The sequence below is a fragment of the Rhinolophus sinicus genome, chromosome 12 (genome assembly GCF_057876585.1).
Source record: "Rhinolophus sinicus isolate RSI-liver-muscle chromosome 12, RSI-T2T, whole genome shotgun sequence".
NCBI lineage: Eukaryota > Metazoa > Chordata > Mammalia > Chiroptera > Rhinolophidae > Rhinolophus > Rhinolophus sinicus.
The window spans coordinates 52,944,699-52,964,743 of NC_142512.1; the positions used below are offsets into that span (position 1 = coordinate 52,944,699).

Consider the following 20,045-nt stretch of genomic DNA (forward strand, 5'->3'; position numbering starts at 1 on the left):
CCTAAGGTGTCTTCCCATCCCCTCCAGCCCTTCCGTGGGGCACACCTGCTTCCTTCTCTTACGGGATGACTCTAATTTGAGAGCCATAAAGCAGCTCAAAGGTCAGTGCCCACATACTGCCCCCGGCTCTGTCACCTCCCTGGCTGGACTTTGTCCCCTGGGACCATTCCTTCCCGTCATCCTGTTCTCTTCCCAGTGCCCTGGCAAACAGGCAGTGAGACCCACAGTGCTAAGGCTGGTGAGGGTTCTGAGGGCTGGCGACAGGCAGTTGGCCCTTCTGGGTCTGTGCTTGTTCCTCTGCTGGTGCCGGGGCCTCTAGGGGGCAAGAAGGGACAGCTGAACTGCCAAGCTGGGCAGGGGCCACCAGGAGGCTCATGGTGGCTCAGTTCTTCTTGCGTCTCCCCTGACAGCTTGGGCATTGGTGTGGCTGGCACGGCGGCAGGGCCTCCGAGAACACATCAAGCATGGTAGGTGGCCTAGAAGCTAGAGGGTGTCGCTGGGTTATGAACCTGCTGAACCGGGCACAGCTTGAGGGGGACCATGGGGCCCCAGGGGTGCTGGCATGGGTCCTGTCCCTCAGGGACATCTGTTGTGCCCACTGAGAAGAGGCCTGGGTGACCTTGGTTTCCCTCTGAGGGCTCCTGGGGCCCTGTTTGTATGACTGTCCAGGGTCAGAATCCTTGGCCTTCGGAGGGGATGTTTATAGACCTGGGGTAAGGAGGGATATTGGGTGCCTGTGCCCCTCCCTCAGCACCTGGTCACTTGTTCCACCCTGCCAGGAGCTGGGCCGCCTGGAGATCCCGGCTGAGCTGGCTGTCATGCTGAGGACAGCAGAAGGTGAGTCTTGACTGGTATCAGTCTTGCCATGACCCCTCCCCCAGTCCCTCTACTGTGCAGAGGGTCTGTCCCTGTGGTCCCTCCCTCTGATGCTCTGGGCTCCCCTGAGCTCACTGCCCGGCCCCCTCTGCATGGGGCTGGGAGCTGGTGGTGATGGCTAGAGGCGGTACCAGAGCCAGGTGCCTCACCTGGGCATTTCTGGGCTGCCTCTGGCTGTCCCCAGGCCGTCAGCAGACCCTGGCCCAGAGCATCACCGAGGCCATGCCCCCGGAAGTTCCTGCTCGGCCCAGCCTGACTCTCCCCCCGGATATCGACCAGTTCCCCTTCTCCAGCTTCGTCTCCAGCAGCTTTCAGGTGGGCTTACCAAGCTTCCGCTCTTCCTAGCTGACCCTCACCATTTCCCAGATGTTAATCTCCACCAGGCAGAAGCTGTCTATTCCTCTATCTTCCCACTCCTTCCTCCCTCTCCTGTCACGGGGGCTGCGGATACAGCTGCGTTGCTCAGAAAATGTCCATTAAACATAAACGACTCACTCTCAGGTGTTACTTAGATCCGCAATGCTACACACCAGGTGTATTGTCCTGCCATTGAAGTAATGTCGTTAAAGCCTGTGCAATGACCAGGGACACTGTCCAGGCTCAGTGTTGGATATAAAACAGGATTCAAAACTGCACAAAGAAGGCCGACTCAGTGGCTCAGGTGGTTGGAGCGCCGTGCTCCTAATGCTGAGGTTGCCGGTTCGATTCCCACATGAGCCAGTGAGCTGCACCCTCCACAGCTAAGATTGTGAACAATGGCTCTCCCTGGAGCTGGGTTGCCACGAGCAGCCCGAGTTCGGCTGCCGTGAGTGGGCGAGAGCGGCCATGAGCTGCTGTGAGTGGCCAGCCGATGACTGGTGACCAACTGCCTCAGCCGAGGGGGAGCGCAAGGCTCATAACACCAGCGTGGGCCAGGGAGCTGTGTCCTACACAACTAGACTGAGAAACAACGGCTTGAACTGGAGTTTCAGGGTGGCAGGTAGAAGAAGGGGGAAAACTGCACAAAGTATGATCCCAATTTTGTTAAAAACAATGGGGGGGGGACGCATGTATCTGTACAGAGAAAATAGAACTAGAAAGAGAAAGGCTAAAATCTAACTGTGTTGTATCTGGCGGTGGAGTGTTAATGGTGGTTTTTAGTCTTTATCCTTTTCCATGTTTTCTGCATGCGTGGGCATCAATTTTCTAATCAGAGCAAGCAATTAAGCTGCATTTTTACGATGGTTTTCCAGGCCGGTCCCTCTCTCTCCCAGGGTGATGTTTCCGTGGGCTCCCCTGGGACTGTATCTAGCAGGTCATCACAGACCAGCCCCTGATCAGACGCTGTGTCACCCTCCTTCCTTGCAGGAGCCATCCCTACCCAGCCCTGGGCAGCTGCTGGCCAAGCCCCTGACCCGGCTGGACGGTGAGAACCCTCAGCATGCCCTGGATATCAACAAGGTGGTGAGTGACACATCAGGGAGGGGACAGGGTGGGCCCATGCAGGAGCCTGGCTCCTGGGTGTTGGCTGGTACCATGGGACCCCCAAATGTCCTGCCCTTGCCCTGCTTTGTGTCTACAGATGCTACGGCTCCTGGGGGATGGGTCCTTGCAGTCCTGGCAGGAGCAGACCATGGGCACATACCTGGTGAGGCAGGGGCAGCAGCGGCCAGCGCTGCGGGACGAACTTTTCAGCCAGCTCGTGGCCCAGCTCTGGCACAACACGGACGAGCAGCAGAGCCAGCGCGGCTGGGCCCTCATGGCCGTCCTGCTCAGCGCCTTCCCTCCAATGCCCACCCTGCAGAAGCCACTGCTCAAGTAAGGGGCATGGTGGGTGGAGGCCCAGTGGGTGGGGTCAGCGGGCCGCCTCGTCCTCACAGCAGCCCTGTGCTTCTCCTCTGCAGATTTGTGTCTGACCAGGCCCCCAGAGGCACAGCGGCACTGTGCCAGCACAAGCTGCTAGGGGCTCTAGAGCAGGCACGGCTGGCCCCTGAGATCACACGGGCCCACCCGCCCACCCAGCTCGAGTGGACGGCAGGATGGCGGCGGGGCAGAATGGCACTGGACGTCTTCACTTTCAATGGTGATTGATTCCTGCCTCTTCCTCAGGACTCCCCAGGCCCACCACAGTGGGAGCCAGCCCTGCCCCCTCGTCCTCCCTGGACCCCCTTCCTGCTTCACCCCCTGTGACCCTGATCCCCCTTCTGTCCTGCCTTTGGAACCCCCGTGGGGATAGCAGCGCCTTCCCTTCCGGGTGGACCCTGCTGTCTCTCACTCTTGGCCCCACCTGCATCCCCACAGAAGAATGCTATTCAGCCGAGGTGGAGTCCTGGACAACGGGGGAGCAGTTTGCCGGGTGGATTCTACAGAGCCGGTGTGGGGGCCTGGAGCTGGGGGGGGGGGTGGCCAGCACTGCTCATTGTCCCGTCCTCCCCCTGAGTCCTCACCAACCCCCCCCCCCCAAGCCCACTCTCCCACCAAGCACCTCCTGCAGCTGCTCCTGAAGGCCTAGGGCCAAAGCCTGCTCCCCTGGGAGGGGGGTATGGGGGTTAGTGGGCAGCGTCCAGGAAGTAAATTCAAGATGGGGAGCAAGAGTGGAGATTATACCTATGGTTCAGATTCTAATTAAATAAGTGAACAAATAAATGCGAGTATCAGAGCTGATGTGTAAGGAGGAGGGTTGTGAGTTGCAGATAAGGAAAGCTGTCTGAGCAAAACTGGGTTCCTCACTCAGGTTCCTGTCCCCTTCCACAGCCCCCTCCCCCTTGCCCTTTTGGGATGGTCATGTCTGGCTGACAACTCCCCTACTGCACTCCTCTGTCCCACCCAGAGGCCTGGAGGGGCCCCCCCGTGGCTGGTCTGTGTCACTGCACTCCAGGGATTCCTGGAAGGACTTGGCTGGCTGTGACTTCGTGCTGGACCTCATCGGCCAGACCGAGGACCTTGGGGACCTTGCTGGTCCCCGAAGCTACCCCATTGCCCCCCGAAGCTTGTAGGTGCTGCCCCAGAACCCCTGTCCCCAGCCTGCTCCTGTCCCTATCCTGTTGTAGGTGACCCCCACAGCCACCCCATCATACCCTGCCACAGGCCCAGCCCCCTACCCCCAAGGGATAACCCCACAGAAGCTTCTACACTTTGCCTCAGCCTGGGCACTGCCCCCAGCCAAGGCACCTCCCCTCAGCTGGACCCACTGTCTCCTACAGAGCTGAGGATATCCCCCCCGCCCCTGGTGTCCAGGCCCCCTCACTGCCCCCAGGTCCCCCTCCAGGTCCAGCCCCACCATTGCCCAGCAGGAGCCACACAGGTAAGGCTGGGAGTGGGCACACTGAGGTTGGCAGAATGCTGGGAGTGAGGGGTTACAGGAAGCCCCATGCCCAGGGTGGGTGATGCTGACCCTCCTCTGGCCCCACAGGTGAATCCCGGACCTCAGGGAGCCTGGATGGCTTCCTGGACCACCTCTTCGAGCCTGTCCTCTCCCCAGGCCTCAGGGTAAGTGTCCTACACATACACCCCACCCCGCCCCTGCCCCTACCCCACTGGGGTTCTGCTGCCCCTCCCATCTCTCCCAGGCCTCTAGCTCTGACCCTATGACCTGTGACTTTTGTCCCTTCAGGATCTGGAGCAAGGCTGGGCTCTGAACAGCCGAATGAAGGGCGGGGGCGCCATCGGGCCCATGCAGCAAGGCAGCTACCCCATGGGTGAGTGCAGGTCCAAACACCCATCCCGGCTCTCCCTGGCCCAGCAGCGTAGGCAGGCATGGCCTGGGAAGCCGCAGGTCTGGGGTCAGAGCTCCAGCCTGCACCCCGGTGGCCCATACTCTTTTCTTTGCCTGGGGCTGGAGGGAGGCGGTCTGTGGGCCCAGGTAGGCATGACCTGGGAGGGCCCTGTTCCCTTAGTGTACCCAGGAATGATGCAGATGCCTGGATACCAGCCAGCCATGATGCCAGCACCTATGCCCATGATGCCAGCGATGGGCGCAGTCCCTGCCATGCCACGTAAGCCTTGGCTGGGGCACTGGGTCCCTTCTCAGGGAGGGACGGGAGGAGAGAGGATCCTGCTAGGGGCCCAGAGGGCACCCATGGGCAGCGGGCTGTGCCCTTGGCGTTCACCTGCCCCGCCCATCTGCCACACTTGCAGCTATGGTGGTGCCACCACAGCCACAGCCCCTGCTTTCCAGTGTGGACGCAAGGCAGCTGGCGACCCAGCAGCAGAATTTCATCAACCAGCAGGCGCTGATCCTGGTGAGGGTGGGCAGGGCCCCTGGATTGCCTAGCAGGGACAGGTCTATGGAGCAGGGCCAGGCCAGCTCTTACCTGGCCCACCCACTGGCCCTCCGCCTGCAGGCCCAGCAGATGACTGCCCAGGCCATGAGCCTGTCCCTGGAGCAGCAGACACGCCAGCGCCAAGCCCAGTCCCCAGGAGCTGCCTCCTCAACCACCACTCCAGCCGTCTCCCCCAAACCCAAGAAGTCCCCAGCCCCCCAGGAGGTGCCAGAGTGTGAGCTGGAGCCGGTGGGTGCCTGCCTGAGGGGGAGGAGCAGAGCCCGGGCCGAGGGTGTGGCCTAGGAGAGAGCAGCAGGCTGCAGGGCTGTGGGGGTGGGAGGAGTGGGGAGATGCAGAAAAGATGCCATTGGGCCTCAGTCCCCGGGAGTCAAGGGGTTTGCTGTGAGAGAGGTGAATTGGCTGGCAGGGCTGCTCCCTCACTTTCCCTTTCTGACAGCAGGAGGCCTCACAGGAGACCTCACAGGAGACCTCACAGGAGGAACACAGGCCCTCACGGCCCAAGAGCTTCCAGCAGAAACGGGACTATTTCCAGCAAATGGGTGAGGGAGCCTAAGGTGGCAGGCCCGTCCAGAACTCAGCCACCGCCCCAGCCTAGCCAGGGGACGGTGATGTGCACTCTACGCCCCTGGGTCAGTGTGGCCTGTCCAGGATCACAGATGGTCAGGCCAGGTGGAGGGTGACAGACAGGGCCATCTGGTCACTTACAGGGCAGCAGCGGATCAAGGTGAGGATGGTGAAGCCTCCGGCCAAGGTGCAGATCCCCCAAGGGCAGGAGCAGGAAGAGGAGGAACCGGAAGAGGAGGAACCCAGCACAGGTGGTGGGGAGATGGGGGAGGGCCGGGCTTTATGGTTCTGCACAGGGTCTCATGTGTTTCCTATCCTCCTGGTCAGTGCCGTCCCCTCCTCCGCCCTCGGTAGTGAAGAAGCCAGTGACACGAGGTAGGGCCAAAGCTGCCCAGGAGGCTGAGGCTAAGCCAGCCCAGGAGGCGGTGCAGGGCGGGCCTGAGGTGGTACGCAGCTCCGACCCGCCATCCAGGAAGGTAGTGCCCAGCAGAGAGATACGAAACATCATCCGCATGTACCAGAGCCGCCCAGCCCCCGTGCCTGTGCCTGTGCAGCCGTCCAGGTGGGCCTGGGGTGGTCAGCGCTGCCTGCTCCCCAAGGAGTCACTCTGTAGACTCCTGACCTCTTCCTTCTCTCAGGAGGCCCCCCACAACTCTCCTGAAGAAAAACAACCCTAAGGACGAGGCTCTGGCAAAGCTGGGGATCAGTGGTGCCCGCTCGCCCACCTCGGTGAGGCCCGACCCATCTCGTCCAGGGCATGGCTACTCCACTCAGGAGTCCAAGACTCAGGGGTCAACTTGGCCTTCCCCCAGACACAGCCAGTGTGCATTCCCTATGCCTCCACAGACGGTGTCCCCCAGCCCAGGGAAGGGTGCCCCACCACCTGTGGCCCCTCGACCCAAGGCCCCACCACGGCTCGGGACCTCCAACTCCATCAGGAAGAAGCAGGAGCCCCTTCGGGAGCTGTTTGGCCAGACCTCACCCACTGCCCAGGCACCCCCGCCTCCACCACTGCCTCCACATGGGGACCCGGGGACCCCTTCAGCTGAGCCTCGTGGTAAGGAACCCCACATCCCCACACAGTGAGCTTCCTTGGGACGGGGGTAAGATTCCGAGCAGCCTCTCAGCGCTCATGGCTGGGGTCAGCTGATCGGGCTTCTGGACTTTGGAGCCGCAGGTAAGGAGCCCCGGCTTCCGCATTCCCGCCCAGGGCAGAGCCTGGCCACCCCTGGAGCCTGTCTAACACTGAGGGACTGTCACATACAGGGTGTTGTCCTCGATGTGGACCTGGAAGCTCCATCAGGAACTTAGTGGCCCGGCTGACGTGGTCAGGGAGGGCCCACGAACATCAGGGACAGCGGGGAAAGTCCAAGGCAGGAGAGGGAGGCAGGAGATGGGACTGTGGGCGGGAGCAAGGCAGCAGAGGCCAAGCCAGCTGGGAGGTGAGGGTCTTCTCTCTCCGAGCCCCCATTATTCCAACGTTGGCTGCTCTTCCCCTGACGCTCCCGCCCCTCTGTCTGCCAGGCCGTATGGAGCCCATGGGGGACGAGGGGACCTGCACCCAGCTGCTCGTGCCCTCTGGCAGCGTGAGCTTCTCCTACGCCAATGTGCCCTGGAAGCTATTCCTACGCAAGGAGGTGGGCACTAGGGCCAGGCCATAGCCTGACCTCTCTTTGGGCTGGGGAGAGGGCAGCAGGCTGTGGGAGACACAGCCTCAGACCCCAGCCTCTGCTCCCCACACACAAACACTGGGGCTGCCGCCCCACTACCCACCTCCTCAGGCCTGGTTTTCTGTCTGACCTGGGAGACAGAGGTGGGGCAGGAGGGGGCTGGGCAGGGGCACCATGCCCTCTCTCACTCTCCCATGCCCTCCTCCAGGTCTTCTACCCCCGGGAGACCTTCAGCCATCCCTACAGTCTCAGGCTCCTCTGTGAGCAGGTGAGAGCCCAGCCTACCTGCAACATGTACCGACAGACTGTACCTACACCTAGGCCAGGCAACCACCAGTGCGAGGGGCCCAGTAACAGCCAGCGCTGATAGGGCATGCGTTGTGCTTTGAGCCCCGGCTTCCTTTATGTAATCCTCACGACATCCCGACAAGTAAGGACCATTGCTGGCCTATAATGAGGATGAAAACTAAGGTGTATCAACAGAGGCTCCAGCACATGGCGGGTGCTCAGTAGTGCCTGTTCCTTTGCCATCTCTCGATGCTCCCAGGACTGCCTGTCTCCCACATCTACAGTAGCCCCCACCCCACCCCACCCCAAGTTCTGCTTCTTCAGGGAAACTTATCTCCACTGACCGAGTAACAGCAGGCAGTTAGGGGATGCAGGTGGCACCCTGGGCTTGGAAGCCCCACATGACTTGCTGCTCCAGCTCCCCCCACGGGCTCTCTGGCTTTTTCCCTGGGTGTGGCTGCTTCTGAGCTGGGCAGTGGCGTCAGGACCTGGTGGTGACCACCTGGCTCTGTCCCCAGATCCTGAGGGACACCTTTGCTGAGTCCTGCCTCCGGATCTCCCAGGACGAGCGGCGCAAAATGAAAGACCTGCTGAGTATGGTCCAGGGACCCAGTCAGGGAGCTGGTGTGGGGGGGCTGGGCCTGCCCAGAGGGAGGGAGGCTGAGGACAGTCTGGGGCCATCGCTGCCCACAGGAGACCTGGAGGTGGGTCTGGACTCACTTGTCACCGCCGAGGACAGTGTCAAGAAGCGCATTGTGGTGGCCGCTAGGGACAACTGGGCCAATTACTTCTCCCGCATCTTCCCTGTCTCGGTCAGTGAGGTGGGGGTAGGGCTGGAATGGCAGCACCCCAGTCTGGATCCCAGCACTGCAGCCTGGGATGAGGGGTGGGGGTGGGGAGAGGGGGCCAGGGGAGGGACAAAGAACAGCACTGTCCCTGAGCAGCCCCAGGGCGTCTTGGGTGGTGGAGGGGACCCAGCAGCTGGTCTGTGGCGCCCCCTTCCGGGCAGGGCGAGAGTGGCAGCGATGTGCAGCTGCTCAGTGTGTCCCACCGCGGGCTGAGACTGCTCAAGGTGACCCAAGGCCGCAGCGTCTACCCCGACCAGCTGAAGACTCTCTGCTCGTACAGGTGAGCCTAGGCTTTCGGGGTGGGTGGTGGGCTGGCGAGGTGGCCCCCAGCTCACGCTCCCACCGTGTGCACAGTTTTGCTGAGGTGCTGGGTGTGGAGTGCCGGGGCGGCTCCATCCTGGAGCTGTCACTGAAGAGAGAGCAGCTGGTGCTGCACACAGCCCGGGCGAGTGCCATCAAGGCCATGGTTGAGCTGTTCCTGAGTGAGCTCAAGAAGGCAAGCGGGGGTGGGGGGTTGCCCAGGTCAGGGCTTGCACCAGTGCTTCATGGCGCCCTGTCTGGGTTGGCTCGTCTTGGGACTGTCAGCCAAGCTCCCTCATGCTGCCTAGGGTGGGGTTGGGAATTCCAGCGGTGTCCCTGGAACTCTGGGGTGCTCAGGTGAGAATGAGGCCAGTGGAGGGGGCGCAGGTGGGACGGGCAGGACGAGGGTCACAGGTGGGCTGGTTGCTCCCTCACCCGCTCCCCCTCCTGCCTGCAGGACTCCGGCTACGTCATTGCCCTGCGCAGCTACATCACTGACGACCACAGCCTCCTCAGTTTCCACCGCGGGGACCTCATCAAGCTGTTGCCAGTGGCCACTCTGGAGCCAGGTATCCCCAGGGGCAAGCAGGGCGATGACACAGGGAGGGCAGCACATGGCGGAGCCTCTGAGGAGCGGAAAGGCCAGGCTGGTGAGGCGCCGTCCCTGGGTGCCTTTCAGGCTGGCAGTTTGGCTCCATCGGGGGCCGTTCCGGACTCTTTCCTGCCGACATCGTGCAGCCAGCTGCTGCCCCAGACTTGTCCTTCTCGCTGGAGCAGAGGAATGGCCGACACAAGAGTCAGCTGCAGCGCAGAGAGCCAGGGTTGGCTCCATGGGAGAGGGCGTCAGAGGTGAGGGAGGTGGGAGAGGCGGGGGCAAGGCCTACCTAGGTGTAAAGGAAAGAAAGGGCTAGAATGCCCCGGAGCAGCAAGGACCACCCTGCTGCTTGGTGGACAGAGCTGATGCCACCCCTTGGCTCTCTCCCAGTTTCTTGCCTTGTCTCCCCAGCAAGACTGTGAGTTTCCTGCGGGCGGGGCCTGCGTTGTCTGCCCCTTGTGTGTCCCTTGTCGTACTTAGTTCGGTGCTACCTTAGAAGTGCTCAATAAAAAGTTCTTGACATTCCTGATTTCTGCTGGTGTGCTCACTACAGCTGCCCTGCATGCTCGTCTAGGGTTGGGCTAGGGTGGGGGCTGGGACAGGGCCTCTGGACAGGCCGGTGGACAGTCGGGTAGCACCATGTCTCCTGTGCTCCCAGGGTCCCACCCGCCCTCAGAGCCGGGCTCACAGTGACAACTCGGAGGCCAGCAGCCTGCCCTTCTCTGTGGCCTCTGCCTCCCTGTCTGCGGGCTCCCACAACTACACCATGCAGGAGTTTGCCCTGCAATACTTCCGGAAGCCCAAGACCTTGTGAGTACGCCGGGCCCTGCCCTCTGTCTGCCGTCTCCCTCAGTGGGCCTCCCTGCTCAGAGCCAGCTGGCCAGTGCTCTTAGCACCCTCCCGACATAGCCTGGGATGTGGCCAGAGGACCAAGCAGGCAGGCTGTCTTCCTCTCTGCCCCCTCAGGCTGGACCAGGCAGGTGGAGGTGCTAAAGGGAAGGCCATGGCCAGCCTGGTGCAGTACACCAAGGTAGGGCCACAGGTGGGGAGGAGTCGGGCCAGTGCACCTGCCCTCTGGCCCCCATGGGCCCAGACCCCCAGCACCGCCTCTTTGGCTACAGGTTCCCATCCAGGAATCGCTCATCAGCCTTAGTGATGAGGACATGAACAGGAAAGCTGTGGGAAGCTTCCAGGGTGAGTGGCCATCCTGGGTCCCCATGTCTGCCGTGCGTTGGACCTAGGCGCCTGGTCACCATCTCTCCTTGAGTTTGCAAACTCGGGGTACCTCTGTGGTGGTTCCTATGCCCCCACAGCCCTCATCCACTTCTACTCCCGCCTAAGAGGTTGTAGGTCATGTGGAGTCTGGACTGAAAGGCAGCGGTGGTTCCAGTTCACTGTGTTCCGTGGGGGACTGCAGGCACCCACAGAATCTGAGCCTGTCACCTCATTGGTGAAGCTGAGATGGCTGCTCTGCCTGGCTCTCACACATTTTGAGAGCAAGGCATGAGATGGCAAGGGAAGGCCCTGTGTGGTGAGGGCACAAGCCAGGGCCGGGCCCCCAGCCCAGCTGCCCACACTTCTCATCCTGCCTGCAGCTCTGATGCAATTTATGGGGGACCAGTCTAAGCCCCGGGACAAGGATGAGTTGGATCTCCTCTATGAGCTGCTGAAGGTGAGCAAGAGCTGTGTGTGCTGGAAGCTGGGGGTGGGGGGAGACACACCGTGAGTCAGTCCTAAGGGTGCCTTCCTGTTCTGCCTGGGCCCGAGGGGGACCCTCCTTCTTTTGGTCACTATTCATTTGAATCATCCGAAAGTATTTATTGAGCACCTACTATATGTTGGGGGCATGGCAGTGAGCCAACCAGGCTAAGTCCCCACAGAACTTGCAACCTTGTGGGAGGAGACAGTAAACTATGATGCAGTGTGTCTGGGAGAGAAAGGTGCCATGGGAAATAAAGCAGGGAAAGAGGCTGCTACAGTGCTGAAGGCTTGGTGACAAGGTGACACTGGAGCAGAGATCTGAAGGAAGCAAGGGAGTGAGGCATGTATGCACTGGGGGCAGCTCATGTGGACAGAGAGAGGGGCAGGGGTGACAGTCCTGATAGGAGGGTAAGCCTTAGCGCCAGCACGGCCAGCACGGCTGGAGCCCAGCAAGTAAGGGGAGAGTGGGGGATGCAGCCTGGGAGGGAGAGTGGGTCACGGCCTTGCAGACCATTGACAGGACTTTGATGTTTCCAAGAGAAATGTGGCGTATGTTTCCCGGGGTCACTCTGGCTGTTGCTCGCTATTACGGGGGCCTAAGGGCCAAAGGAGATGCGTGAAAAGATCCCAGGTGAAAGGCCGTGCTGGCGTGGGCCCAGGAGAGGCAGCAGAGGGTAAAAGACTCAGAGCAGTGGGCTTGTAAGGAATTGCATGTGGGGGGTAAGAGAGGGGTCACAGGTGCCTCTGAGGCCTTGGCCAGAGCAATGGCTGTGTTTGATTAGAAAGCCTGAGGGAGGAGCAGGTCCGGGCTGGTGGAGCCGTTTCCGACAGGTGAAGCCTGAAGTCCCAGACTCCCAAGTGGAGGGCCTGGCGTTCAAGGGAGAAGTTTGGGCTGGAGGCAGGCACCATCAGCAGATGGAAGCAGCTGAGAGCATCAGGGAGCGAGTAGAGACAGAGGCCCAAGTGGCTACAGCCCTCAGAGGTCAAGGAGATAAGGGGAGCCAGCAGAGGTGACAAAGACAGAGGACCAGAGAAGGCAGAGGACAGGCCAGCTCGGCCTAGAAGATGAAGACAGTGGTTTCCAGTGACCAGTTACGCAGATGCTGCTAAGCTGAGTGAGACAAAGCTTGAGAGATGACCACTGGGCTGTCACCTTGACTTGGCCCCTAGCCCCCAGCCCTGAGCAGGATTTCTCCCCGACTTCAGATCCCATGCCATCCCTCACTCCATCACACAACAGCTCTGCCCACCCCCACTGCTCTTGCCCTTCCCGTCCCCACAGCTGTGTCGCGAAAAGGAGAACCTCAGGGATGAGATTTACTGCCAGGTCATCAAGCAGGTCACGGGACACCCCCAGCTGTGAGTGTGGGGGGCGGGAGGGGAGGGGCAGCAGGCAGCGCACAGCTGTGGGCCAGCAGGCTGAGCACAGGCTCTCTGTCCTGCAGGGAACCCTGTGCTCGAGGCTGGAGTTTCCTCAGCCTCCTCACCGGCTTTTTCCCCCCATCAACCACGCTGATGCCCTACTTGACCAAGTTTCTGCAGGATTCAGGCCAAAGTCAAGGTGCCTATGGGAGGGGCTTCCAGGCTGGGGACTCAACTGCTTGGGGAGGGGTTTGAAGATGCTTGTGACCCCAGCCTGGCTCCTCCCTGCAGAGCTGGCCCGGACTAGCCAGGACCACCTCCAGCGCACAGTCAAATATGGGGGGCGCCAGCGGCTGCCCTCGCCGGGTGAAATGCAGGCTTTCCTGGTACTGGGGGTGCAGGTGGCTGGGCATTCTGGTATTCCCTGGGGGGGGGAGGTGAAGCTGAGGCCGCTCTCTACCGATGGACTGACCCTACCACGTGCCTTGGCAGAAAGGGCAAATGGTCCACCTGCTTGTAATTCACCTGCCCGGGGGTGTGGAGTACAAGACCAATATCCGGACCTTCACGGTAAGCGCAGGGCCACCAGAGGGCCTGGGGAGAGGCAGGGAAGCTGTGGGCATCCCTTCTGGGGACCCTGCAGCCCCGCCGTCATGGCCTTGTCCACATGCCCAGGTGGCAGCAGAAGTGCTGGAGGAGCTGTGCGGGCAGATGGGCATCCTGGACCCCGGAGAAGTGCAGGAATTTGCCCTCTTCCTCATCAAAAGGGCAGGTGAGCCACATGGCCAGGCTGGATTCAGGGCGCCGGGTCCACCTCTGAGCCCAGGAGGGAGGCGGTTCCCACGCTGGGCCAGCAGGGCTGCGGGCGGGGCCGGCCTGGGGCGGCAGGGCAGGCTGCGAACCCCTGCTCCCTGTGCAGGTGAGCTGGTGCGGCCCCTGTGGCCCCACGAGTACCTCAACAGCGTGCTGGTGGACCAGGACGTGAGCGTGCACAGCCGGCGCATCAGCTGGGAGAGCCAGCTGCACTTCGATAATCCCACCTACATCAGTACCCACTACAGCCAGGTCAGCCCCACCTGGCCCTGGGTGGCTGTGCCGCTGGCATTCGCCCCCCCCCCCCCGCCCGCGAGGCCCAACCTGGGCGGGGGACCTCCAAGCCTTGCTCCTCCCAAGGAGAAAGGATGGTGGCAGGAACTGATGGGGGCTTTAGGGCACAACTGCCCCCTCACTGCCGGCCCTCTCAGGTACAGCGGGACTACCTGCAGGGGAAGCTGGTGGTCAGCGCCCAGGAAGATGCCCAAGTCGCCAGGCTGGCCGCCCTACAGCACCTCAGCAGGGCCCACAAGGGCCCCCCCTCAGAGTGAGTGTGAGCATGGCCCCCACACCTGTCACTTCTCTTGTCCCTCCTGCTGAAGACGTCCACCTCAGCACCCACCCTAAGGGCCTCTCCTTCAGCCTACCAGCCTCCAAGGTCAAGGCCACTCGACTTGGACTGTTGGCCCTAACCTGATGGGCCTGGAGCAATGGAGGCTCTGCACACCTGTCCTCCTCACCCCAAGCTCGTCAAGGGCAGGGACCACGCCTCATCCATGTGCCTGGAGCCCCCGTCTTGCCCACAGTAGTCACTGGTTCATTTACTTAGCACCTGCTGTATGCCCGGCCTTGACTGACCCAGCTGTGTCCTAGGCAAGACGTGCTGGTTTACCTGCCGAAGCCACTGCAACAGCAGGTGAGCGTGGCCATCATCAAGGGGCTGATGGAGCAGGAGCTGAGGCAGCTGCAAGGACACAGCTCCCAGGAAGCGCAGATCAGCTTTATCGGTGGGTCTGGGGCACGGGTGGCTGGGGGGACGCAGGAGGTGGGAGGCCCAGGAGGGAAGGGCTGAGAGTGGAGGGGCTGAGGAAGCTTCTCCACCTGGCCTGTTCCTCTCACCTGACCTGGGGGCCAGGGCCCCGGGCCCAGGGGCCAGAACTCCTATCTTCCCCCTCCACCCCCAGAGGCCGTGAGGCAGCTGCCCCTCTTTGGCTACACTGTCTACATGGTACTTCGAGTGAGCCAGCTGGCCCTGCCCGGACCCAGCCTCCTGGGGCTAAACCGTCAGCACCTCGTCCTCATGGAGCCCAGCTCCCAGGTGAGCCAGGCACCTGTCCCAGTGTGGGCCTGGGCACCCTTGGGTCACTCCTGTCCCACCACCCACACTGACCCCTCCCGAGAGGGGCCAAGCTCTGTCTCTGCTGCCCCCAGACGCAGTATTGCTCCATCGCCCTGAGGGACGTGCAACGGCTCCACATGCTAAGCCCCCTGGATGAAGGGGGCCCCCCTGGCCTGGAACTCAACTATGGCTCAGCTGACAGCCCCCGGACCATCTGGTTTGAGCTGCCGCAGGTGAGTGGCCAAGGCCTCTGAGCACCCTGGGAAGCTGGCAAGTGCCTCCCCTGGACCTGGCATAGCCAGAGGCTGGGCCCAGGCTGATGCACACTGCCAGGTGTGGTGTGGGCGGGGGCAGAGGGGAGGCTGGCGGGGGCGCCCCGTCCTCACATGCCTGTGCCCGGGCAGGCCCAGGAGCTGAAGCATACCATCGCCTTCCTGCTGGACAGTGGTCTCGCTCCCGTTTAGTGGCCGGCCTCACCCAAGAGGAGAGCTGGAGGGGCAGAGAGGAGGGGGCCCCTCCCTGGCCCAAGTTTCATCCAGATGGTCTTCCTTGGGTGTTGTCAGCCCACTTTGGTTTGGATTTCATGGCTTGGCTGTTCTGGAACCTGCCACAGCCGGGTTGGTCCACGTGGAAGCCACGAGGCAGGGGCTACTATAGTGACATCACCTTGGAGAATAGTGAGCCTGTTTTGGGGGGTGGGAGATGGGGGTGCACAGGAACTCAGCTTGGGCCTCTGATGTTGCCCAGTCTGGGGGAGACGCCCACCTGGCCCCGCCCCGGGTCAACATCAGCATGACCCCAGGCCTGGGAGAAGCAGCTGTGGAGGAAATAAAACACCTGAGAGAAAAGGGCTACGTGAGTGCGTGTGTCAGAACAAATGGGACTTTATTTCTCTGGTAAACATCTCGGTCCAGCCGGGACTCCCTGACCAGGAGCTATGAGGGCGAGGGGCCTGGCTGCTGCCCCTCCTCCCACAGCGCTCTGCATCTGGGGCCGGCAGGGCTCTGCCTGAGACCCCAATGCTCGCACAGGGGGGCCTTATCCCTGGCTTATAACTTAAGTACAAGAGGTGGAGGGACCATTTCTTCTTCCTGTTCCCCTGGCAGCAACCACACCACCCAGCTCGTTCTAATCTGGGGATCTGGCTCAGAAAACCCAGCCATGAAGGCCAGGAGAGGCAGAGAAGCTAGGAGAAAGAGGACCACAGGCCTTGTAGGTAGAAAGAAAGGTGGGCTGACCTCTGACCTTGATATGGGAGGTGTCCGGGGTCATCACCACAGCAAGGTGTGGTTGGAAGGGGGAAGGACCCTGAGAAAAGACCATGCCCCTGGCAGCAGCAGCAGGCCTGGCCAGCTTCCCCACCCTGAGTCAGGCCCAGGCTGGCCCATGGGAGAGTCCAGGGAGGACACTGGCCGTGCTGGGCTGCAGCCGGTCAGCTCTGTGGGCCACACAGGCCGTGCCAGTCAGCTTCACTCTCGCACCGGGCCCGGCCGTGGAAAAACTGCTTGATGAGGTTCTGGGCCTCTTCCTTCACTACAGATTCGGAGTGGGAGAACGTGAGGGCCAAGCTCCACCCTGCAGAACCCCCCAGGTGCCTCCTCGCCTGGCAGTGCAGGCACTCACCGCTCCTTCCAGGAGAGGGCGTCTGAGTTAGCGAGTGTGAGAGGTGGCGGGCGAAGGCTTTAAACAATTCCTGGAGGCACATGGTGAAGGGGAGCAGAGAGCACAGACCTCTACCTTGCCCCTTGAGCAACCAGGAACCATAACCCAAGGGCACGGCAGCCCGAGGGAGGGGGACAGCAGGCCTCGGGGCCAGCCTGCTTCTCCCCTGTAGCTCATGCGACCTGCACGCCCATTGCACCCAGGTGTCCCAGCCCCAGGGGAGGGCAGCGCCCACCACCTGCCCTACCTTGGAGGCAAACTTGCCCTCCTTGTAGAATGGGGTCAGGCACTTGACCACGATGTTCGCAGCCACCTTTAGGGAGATGCTGGGAGCTGAGAGCTGGCGGGAGCCTGGGGCCGTGGGGTTCATAGTTCCTTGACCACTGGCAGAGATATTGTCTTTGGCCTCAGCTAAGACGGGGGCACTGGCTGAGGGGCAAGGTCTCTTCTGCGCCCGGCTGTCTGGGTTCTCCTGGGCAGGGCCAGAGTGAAGAGTCAATCTTGGGCTTCCGGTCACTGGCCCCTCCCTTCCTTCCGGGAGACTGGGCCCAGCACCAGCGGGCTCCCTCCAGCCCTTCCCTTCTGCCCCTGGGATGTGAAACAGAGAGATGATTTTCCCCAAACCCCTAACCCAGAGCGGATCAGACCACAGCCCTGTCCGCAGGCCGCCTCCCTCCGCCAGCCAGAGCCCCCTCCCTGTCAGTACCTGCTGTGAGCTGGGTCGCTTGCTCCTCTGGGTCTCTTTTGTGGGTGTGGGCTGGCCTTCAGGCGGCCCCCAATCTCTGAGTGGGCAGGCACTGGCCGAGGGGAGAGCAGGCATCAGAACTCCAGGTACCAGCTGTGCCCTTGGCCCAGGCAGCCCTGCAGAGCCCACTGTAGGAAGGGCCCCGAGCTTCAGAGGCCCAATTAGGATAGGAGATTGCAGAGGATTCCAGGACTACCTGTGCCCTTACCTTGTCCACTCTCTGGGGCACTCAGGCTGGGGGTGGGCAGCCAGATGTCCCAGGGCTCCATCATCCTCCCCTGTGCACTTCTCTGGGGTGGCTGCCAGGGGTCCCCGCACCCCCTCACAGGAGGGGCCTTCTGCCCGTGGAGCTGAAGCAGGTGGAGGTGGGCTCTCAGCCCTTTGGCAGAAGAAGCGGGTGATGTTCTGAGAATCCTTGAGGGCTGCAGCCGCGAGGACCTGCTGCTTCTTTTTGGCCCGAGCCTTAGCCGTGGGACTGTCTCTAGAGGGGCTTTTTGTCTTCTTCTCAGGGGCAGGCCCCCCACAATGAGCACTGCTCCGGGGGGCCTCTCCTCTGAGCCCAGGGTCGGGCTCACTGCTGTCCTCATGCTGTGGGCCACAGGGCCGGCTGGCGGGCTCCCGCTCATCTTCCCGCACAAGCTGGGGGGCTTGGCCCTCGGCCAGCATCTTCTCCATCAGCTCTGTGGCCCTCTGGAATGAGCAGGAGCCTTTGGGGAAACCAGCTCCCACTCGCTTGGGTTTGAACTGTGAGGAGGAGGAGAGAGAGTTTTGATTACCAGGCCCCCTCGAGCGCACTCACTGGCTGGTCCAGGTTTGGCCACGCTGGTGGGGTTCTTAGGAGTGGGGGAGGGAAAAGCCAGGCTGTGGAGCTGGAGAAGTACAACTCGCAAGGCAGGGAAGCTCAGGGCCTGCCCCGGGGAACCCTAGGGCCAGGACGGTAATGCCAGGCAAAGGTAAGATGCTGTGCCTGGCTGAGGGCGAAGGACAGTGGTGCCTTTCCCGAACCCAGGTTTGGGGTGGACGCCAGGACAGTGCTCACCGAGTACACCTGGGAGGCTGGCCGGATGTCGTACTCGGTGGGCTCTGGGGGCTCAGCCTGGGCTGTGCAGCTCTTGTCGCCACCTCCGATGTCGTAGAGCTGCCCGTCCTTGGAGGCTCTGTGGATGTCAGCCACCTGGGGCAGGAAGAGGCAGGCGTGCCATGGCACCCACTAGCTCCTGACAACTGCCAACCAGGCTTTCCACAAGTGGGCTTCTGTGGCCCATGGCTGCAGGCAACCAGACACTGGACAAGTTCTAGTCCTCATGGGATTGCCTAGAAATACCTCCAGCTGGCAAAGGAGGGAAATTGGGCTCCACACACACACCCTCATGCCCACATAAGTGGCTTCTTGGGTGGGGGGTAGATTCTGGGCTTCCTGAGGCCAGAGGGCGGGCAGACAGCCTGGGCATGTGGAGGGGCTGCCTCTCCCACCCGCGTCCCACTCCCCCCTGCCCTGGCCCACCTTCTTCAGCACGCTGGCCTTGTACAGGTTGGCTGCCTTGGCGTTTTGGAAAGTCTCATGTTCCAGCTCCACAGCCTGGGCCTGGAGGTCAAGCCTAAGGGTAGGAACGTGCGTGAGGTGTCAGGCAGGCCTGAGTCCTCATCTTGTTCAGCTCCTGTTGAATTCAACCTGGGGACCCTGGTGATGGTTCAGGGCCTGATGGGAATGGCCTTGGGCACAGCGATTTGGACCTGGACTCTGCAACCTGCGGCCCCTCAACTGTGGCCGAGCCTGCCCCTCGTGGGGCTGTGGCACCCCCCTTCCAATGGGAGGAAGATGGACCTCAACCTGGAGAGGGGGTGCCCAAACAAGCCAGGGGGCCTGGAGTTCTTGCAGTTTCCAAAGGAACAGGAGCTTGTCGAGCCCTCCCTGGCCCCATGACCTGGGACACTCACCCATCACTGGTACCTGTGGCCTGGCGGTTACTGCTCAGAGCCTCTCCCAGAAGCCCCAGGCAGTGCTCACGGGCCTGCAGAGGCGAGAGAAGGTGGTCACACAAGCATCAAGGCTGGGGGGCAGGTGTGAGGCGCCACCCTCCTCTTACCTTCACCGTGAGCCTGGGGATCTTCCTGCTAGAAGCCTCTTTCAAAGGACAGTCTTCATCTGGGGGCAGAGGGGGTGGGTTCTTCCATTATACCTTCTGCTCTCTGGAGTCCCCAACCCCCCCACCCCAGAGGAATCCTCCAGAAATGGCCCACAGGTCCCTGGAGACATTTCAGTACTGACCTGGGGGTACAAATTCTTCTGTCTTGGGGTCTTTGCCCTGGAAGATGACATGAAGGACCCATGAGGCATCCTGCCTGCTGCAGGGCAGCACCCAATTCAGCACGAGGGACGGGCTGAGGGAGTGTGAGCGGGAGGCCACCTGGGGCCCCACCGAGAACCTGCCCCCTTCACCTTGCGCAGACTCATCTGTTTCTGGTAGAAGAGGTTCCATTCCCGCTTGTGGGCCTCATCTCTGCCCTCGTCCCCACTGCCTCCAGAATCTTCGTCATACCTAGGGGACAGGAGGTGCATGAGCAGCCCCGGCCTGGGCTTTGCCCTCCCTCCCCACCTCTAGAGGGGCAGTGATGTCCCTGATGCCCTGGCAGCTTGGGCAGCACTGAGGTCTTGGCCCAGCACGGCACATGGGTGTGGCCTCTGGTCAGGCCATGGCACCAGGGAGAGAATGCTAGACCATTTCCAGTGGGTTGGGGCCCCTGGTCTCAAGGCCCCTCACCTGCTGAAGCCCCCATAGCCCCTGCGGCCGCCCTCATACAGCTCAGGGTCGAAGCCATTTCCCTGGGAGGGCCTGATGCAGGTCTTGCTCCAGCTGCCTCTGTGTTCCAAGGCGTCCAGCTGCTTCCGCACAGCCGCAGGGTTCTGGCAGTGGTCACAGCCTTTGGTGCAGGCGGGGGGCGCATCCCCGAAGTACTTGGCAATGGCAGCATGGCGGCACCTGGCAGGCAGCAGGGCAGAGGCAAGGGGTGAGGGACCC

At 61.9% G+C, this 20,045-nt stretch overlaps 2 protein-coding genes across 2 annotated transcripts in view; one reads left to right on the forward strand and one right to left on the reverse strand.

Annotated features, from left to right (window-relative positions):
* Positions 1-15,466, forward strand: part of MYO15B (myosin XVB) — a 32,353-nt gene extending 16,887 nt beyond the window's left edge. The window contains exons 23-64 of the mRNA XM_074319366.2: positions 411-467; positions 780-837; positions 1,061-1,191; positions 2,224-2,319; positions 2,438-2,673; positions 2,760-2,938; positions 3,157-3,229; positions 3,686-3,847; positions 4,059-4,159; positions 4,268-4,344; positions 4,469-4,553; positions 4,752-4,850; positions 4,993-5,096; positions 5,199-5,366; positions 5,575-5,677; positions 5,846-5,953; positions 6,030-6,264; positions 6,341-6,431; positions 6,549-6,759; positions 7,227-7,339; positions 7,581-7,640; positions 8,179-8,254; positions 8,354-8,472; positions 8,670-8,788; positions 8,863-9,004; positions 9,266-9,377; positions 9,488-9,657; positions 10,062-10,213; positions 10,370-10,433; positions 10,525-10,597; positions 10,999-11,075; positions 12,387-12,463; positions 12,550-12,665; positions 12,758-12,852; positions 12,959-13,036; positions 13,142-13,238; positions 13,386-13,531; positions 13,711-13,826; positions 14,153-14,286; positions 14,464-14,597; positions 14,711-14,851; positions 15,023-15,466. Coding sequence (XP_074175467.2) covers positions 411-467; positions 780-837; positions 1,061-1,191; positions 2,224-2,319; positions 2,438-2,673; positions 2,760-2,938; positions 3,157-3,229; positions 3,686-3,847; positions 4,059-4,159; positions 4,268-4,344; positions 4,469-4,553; positions 4,752-4,850; positions 4,993-5,096; positions 5,199-5,366; positions 5,575-5,677; positions 5,846-5,953; positions 6,030-6,264; positions 6,341-6,431; positions 6,549-6,759; positions 7,227-7,339; positions 7,581-7,640; positions 8,179-8,254; positions 8,354-8,472; positions 8,670-8,788; positions 8,863-9,004; positions 9,266-9,377; positions 9,488-9,657; positions 10,062-10,213; positions 10,370-10,433; positions 10,525-10,597; positions 10,999-11,075; positions 12,387-12,463; positions 12,550-12,665; positions 12,758-12,852; positions 12,959-13,036; positions 13,142-13,238; positions 13,386-13,531; positions 13,711-13,826; positions 14,153-14,286; positions 14,464-14,597; positions 14,711-14,851; positions 15,023-15,082 — 4,845 coding nt within the window. The 3' untranslated portion in view covers positions 15,083-15,466. The remainder of the gene's footprint in view (positions 1-410; positions 468-779; positions 838-1,060; positions 1,192-2,223; positions 2,320-2,437; positions 2,674-2,759; positions 2,939-3,156; positions 3,230-3,685; positions 3,848-4,058; positions 4,160-4,267; positions 4,345-4,468; positions 4,554-4,751; positions 4,851-4,992; positions 5,097-5,198; positions 5,367-5,574; positions 5,678-5,845; positions 5,954-6,029; positions 6,265-6,340; positions 6,432-6,548; positions 6,760-7,226; positions 7,340-7,580; positions 7,641-8,178; positions 8,255-8,353; positions 8,473-8,669; positions 8,789-8,862; positions 9,005-9,265; positions 9,378-9,487; positions 9,658-10,061; positions 10,214-10,369; positions 10,434-10,524; positions 10,598-10,998; positions 11,076-12,386; positions 12,464-12,549; positions 12,666-12,757; positions 12,853-12,958; positions 13,037-13,141; positions 13,239-13,385; positions 13,532-13,710; positions 13,827-14,152; positions 14,287-14,463; positions 14,598-14,710; positions 14,852-15,022) is intronic.
* Positions 15,467-15,486: 20 nt separating this feature from the next.
* RECQL5 (RecQ like helicase 5) overlaps positions 15,487-20,045 on the reverse strand; it is a 30,360-nt gene continuing 25,801 nt past the window's right edge. The window contains exons 8-19 of the mRNA XM_074320292.2: positions 19,788-20,006; positions 19,466-19,565; positions 19,295-19,331; positions 19,113-19,171; positions 18,964-19,037; positions 18,530-18,623; positions 18,065-18,199; positions 17,234-17,769; positions 16,987-17,077; positions 16,528-16,752; positions 16,242-16,311; positions 15,487-16,151 (exon numbers count right to left, since the gene is read on the reverse strand). Of these exons, the coding sequence (XP_074176393.2) occupies positions 16,051-16,151; positions 16,242-16,311; positions 16,528-16,752; positions 16,987-17,077; positions 17,234-17,769; positions 18,065-18,199; positions 18,530-18,623; positions 18,964-19,037; positions 19,113-19,171; positions 19,295-19,331; positions 19,466-19,565; positions 19,788-20,006 (1,741 nt within the window). The 3' untranslated portion in view covers positions 15,487-16,050. The remainder of the gene's footprint in view (positions 16,152-16,241; positions 16,312-16,527; positions 16,753-16,986; positions 17,078-17,233; positions 17,770-18,064; positions 18,200-18,529; positions 18,624-18,963; positions 19,038-19,112; positions 19,172-19,294; positions 19,332-19,465; positions 19,566-19,787; positions 20,007-20,045) is intronic.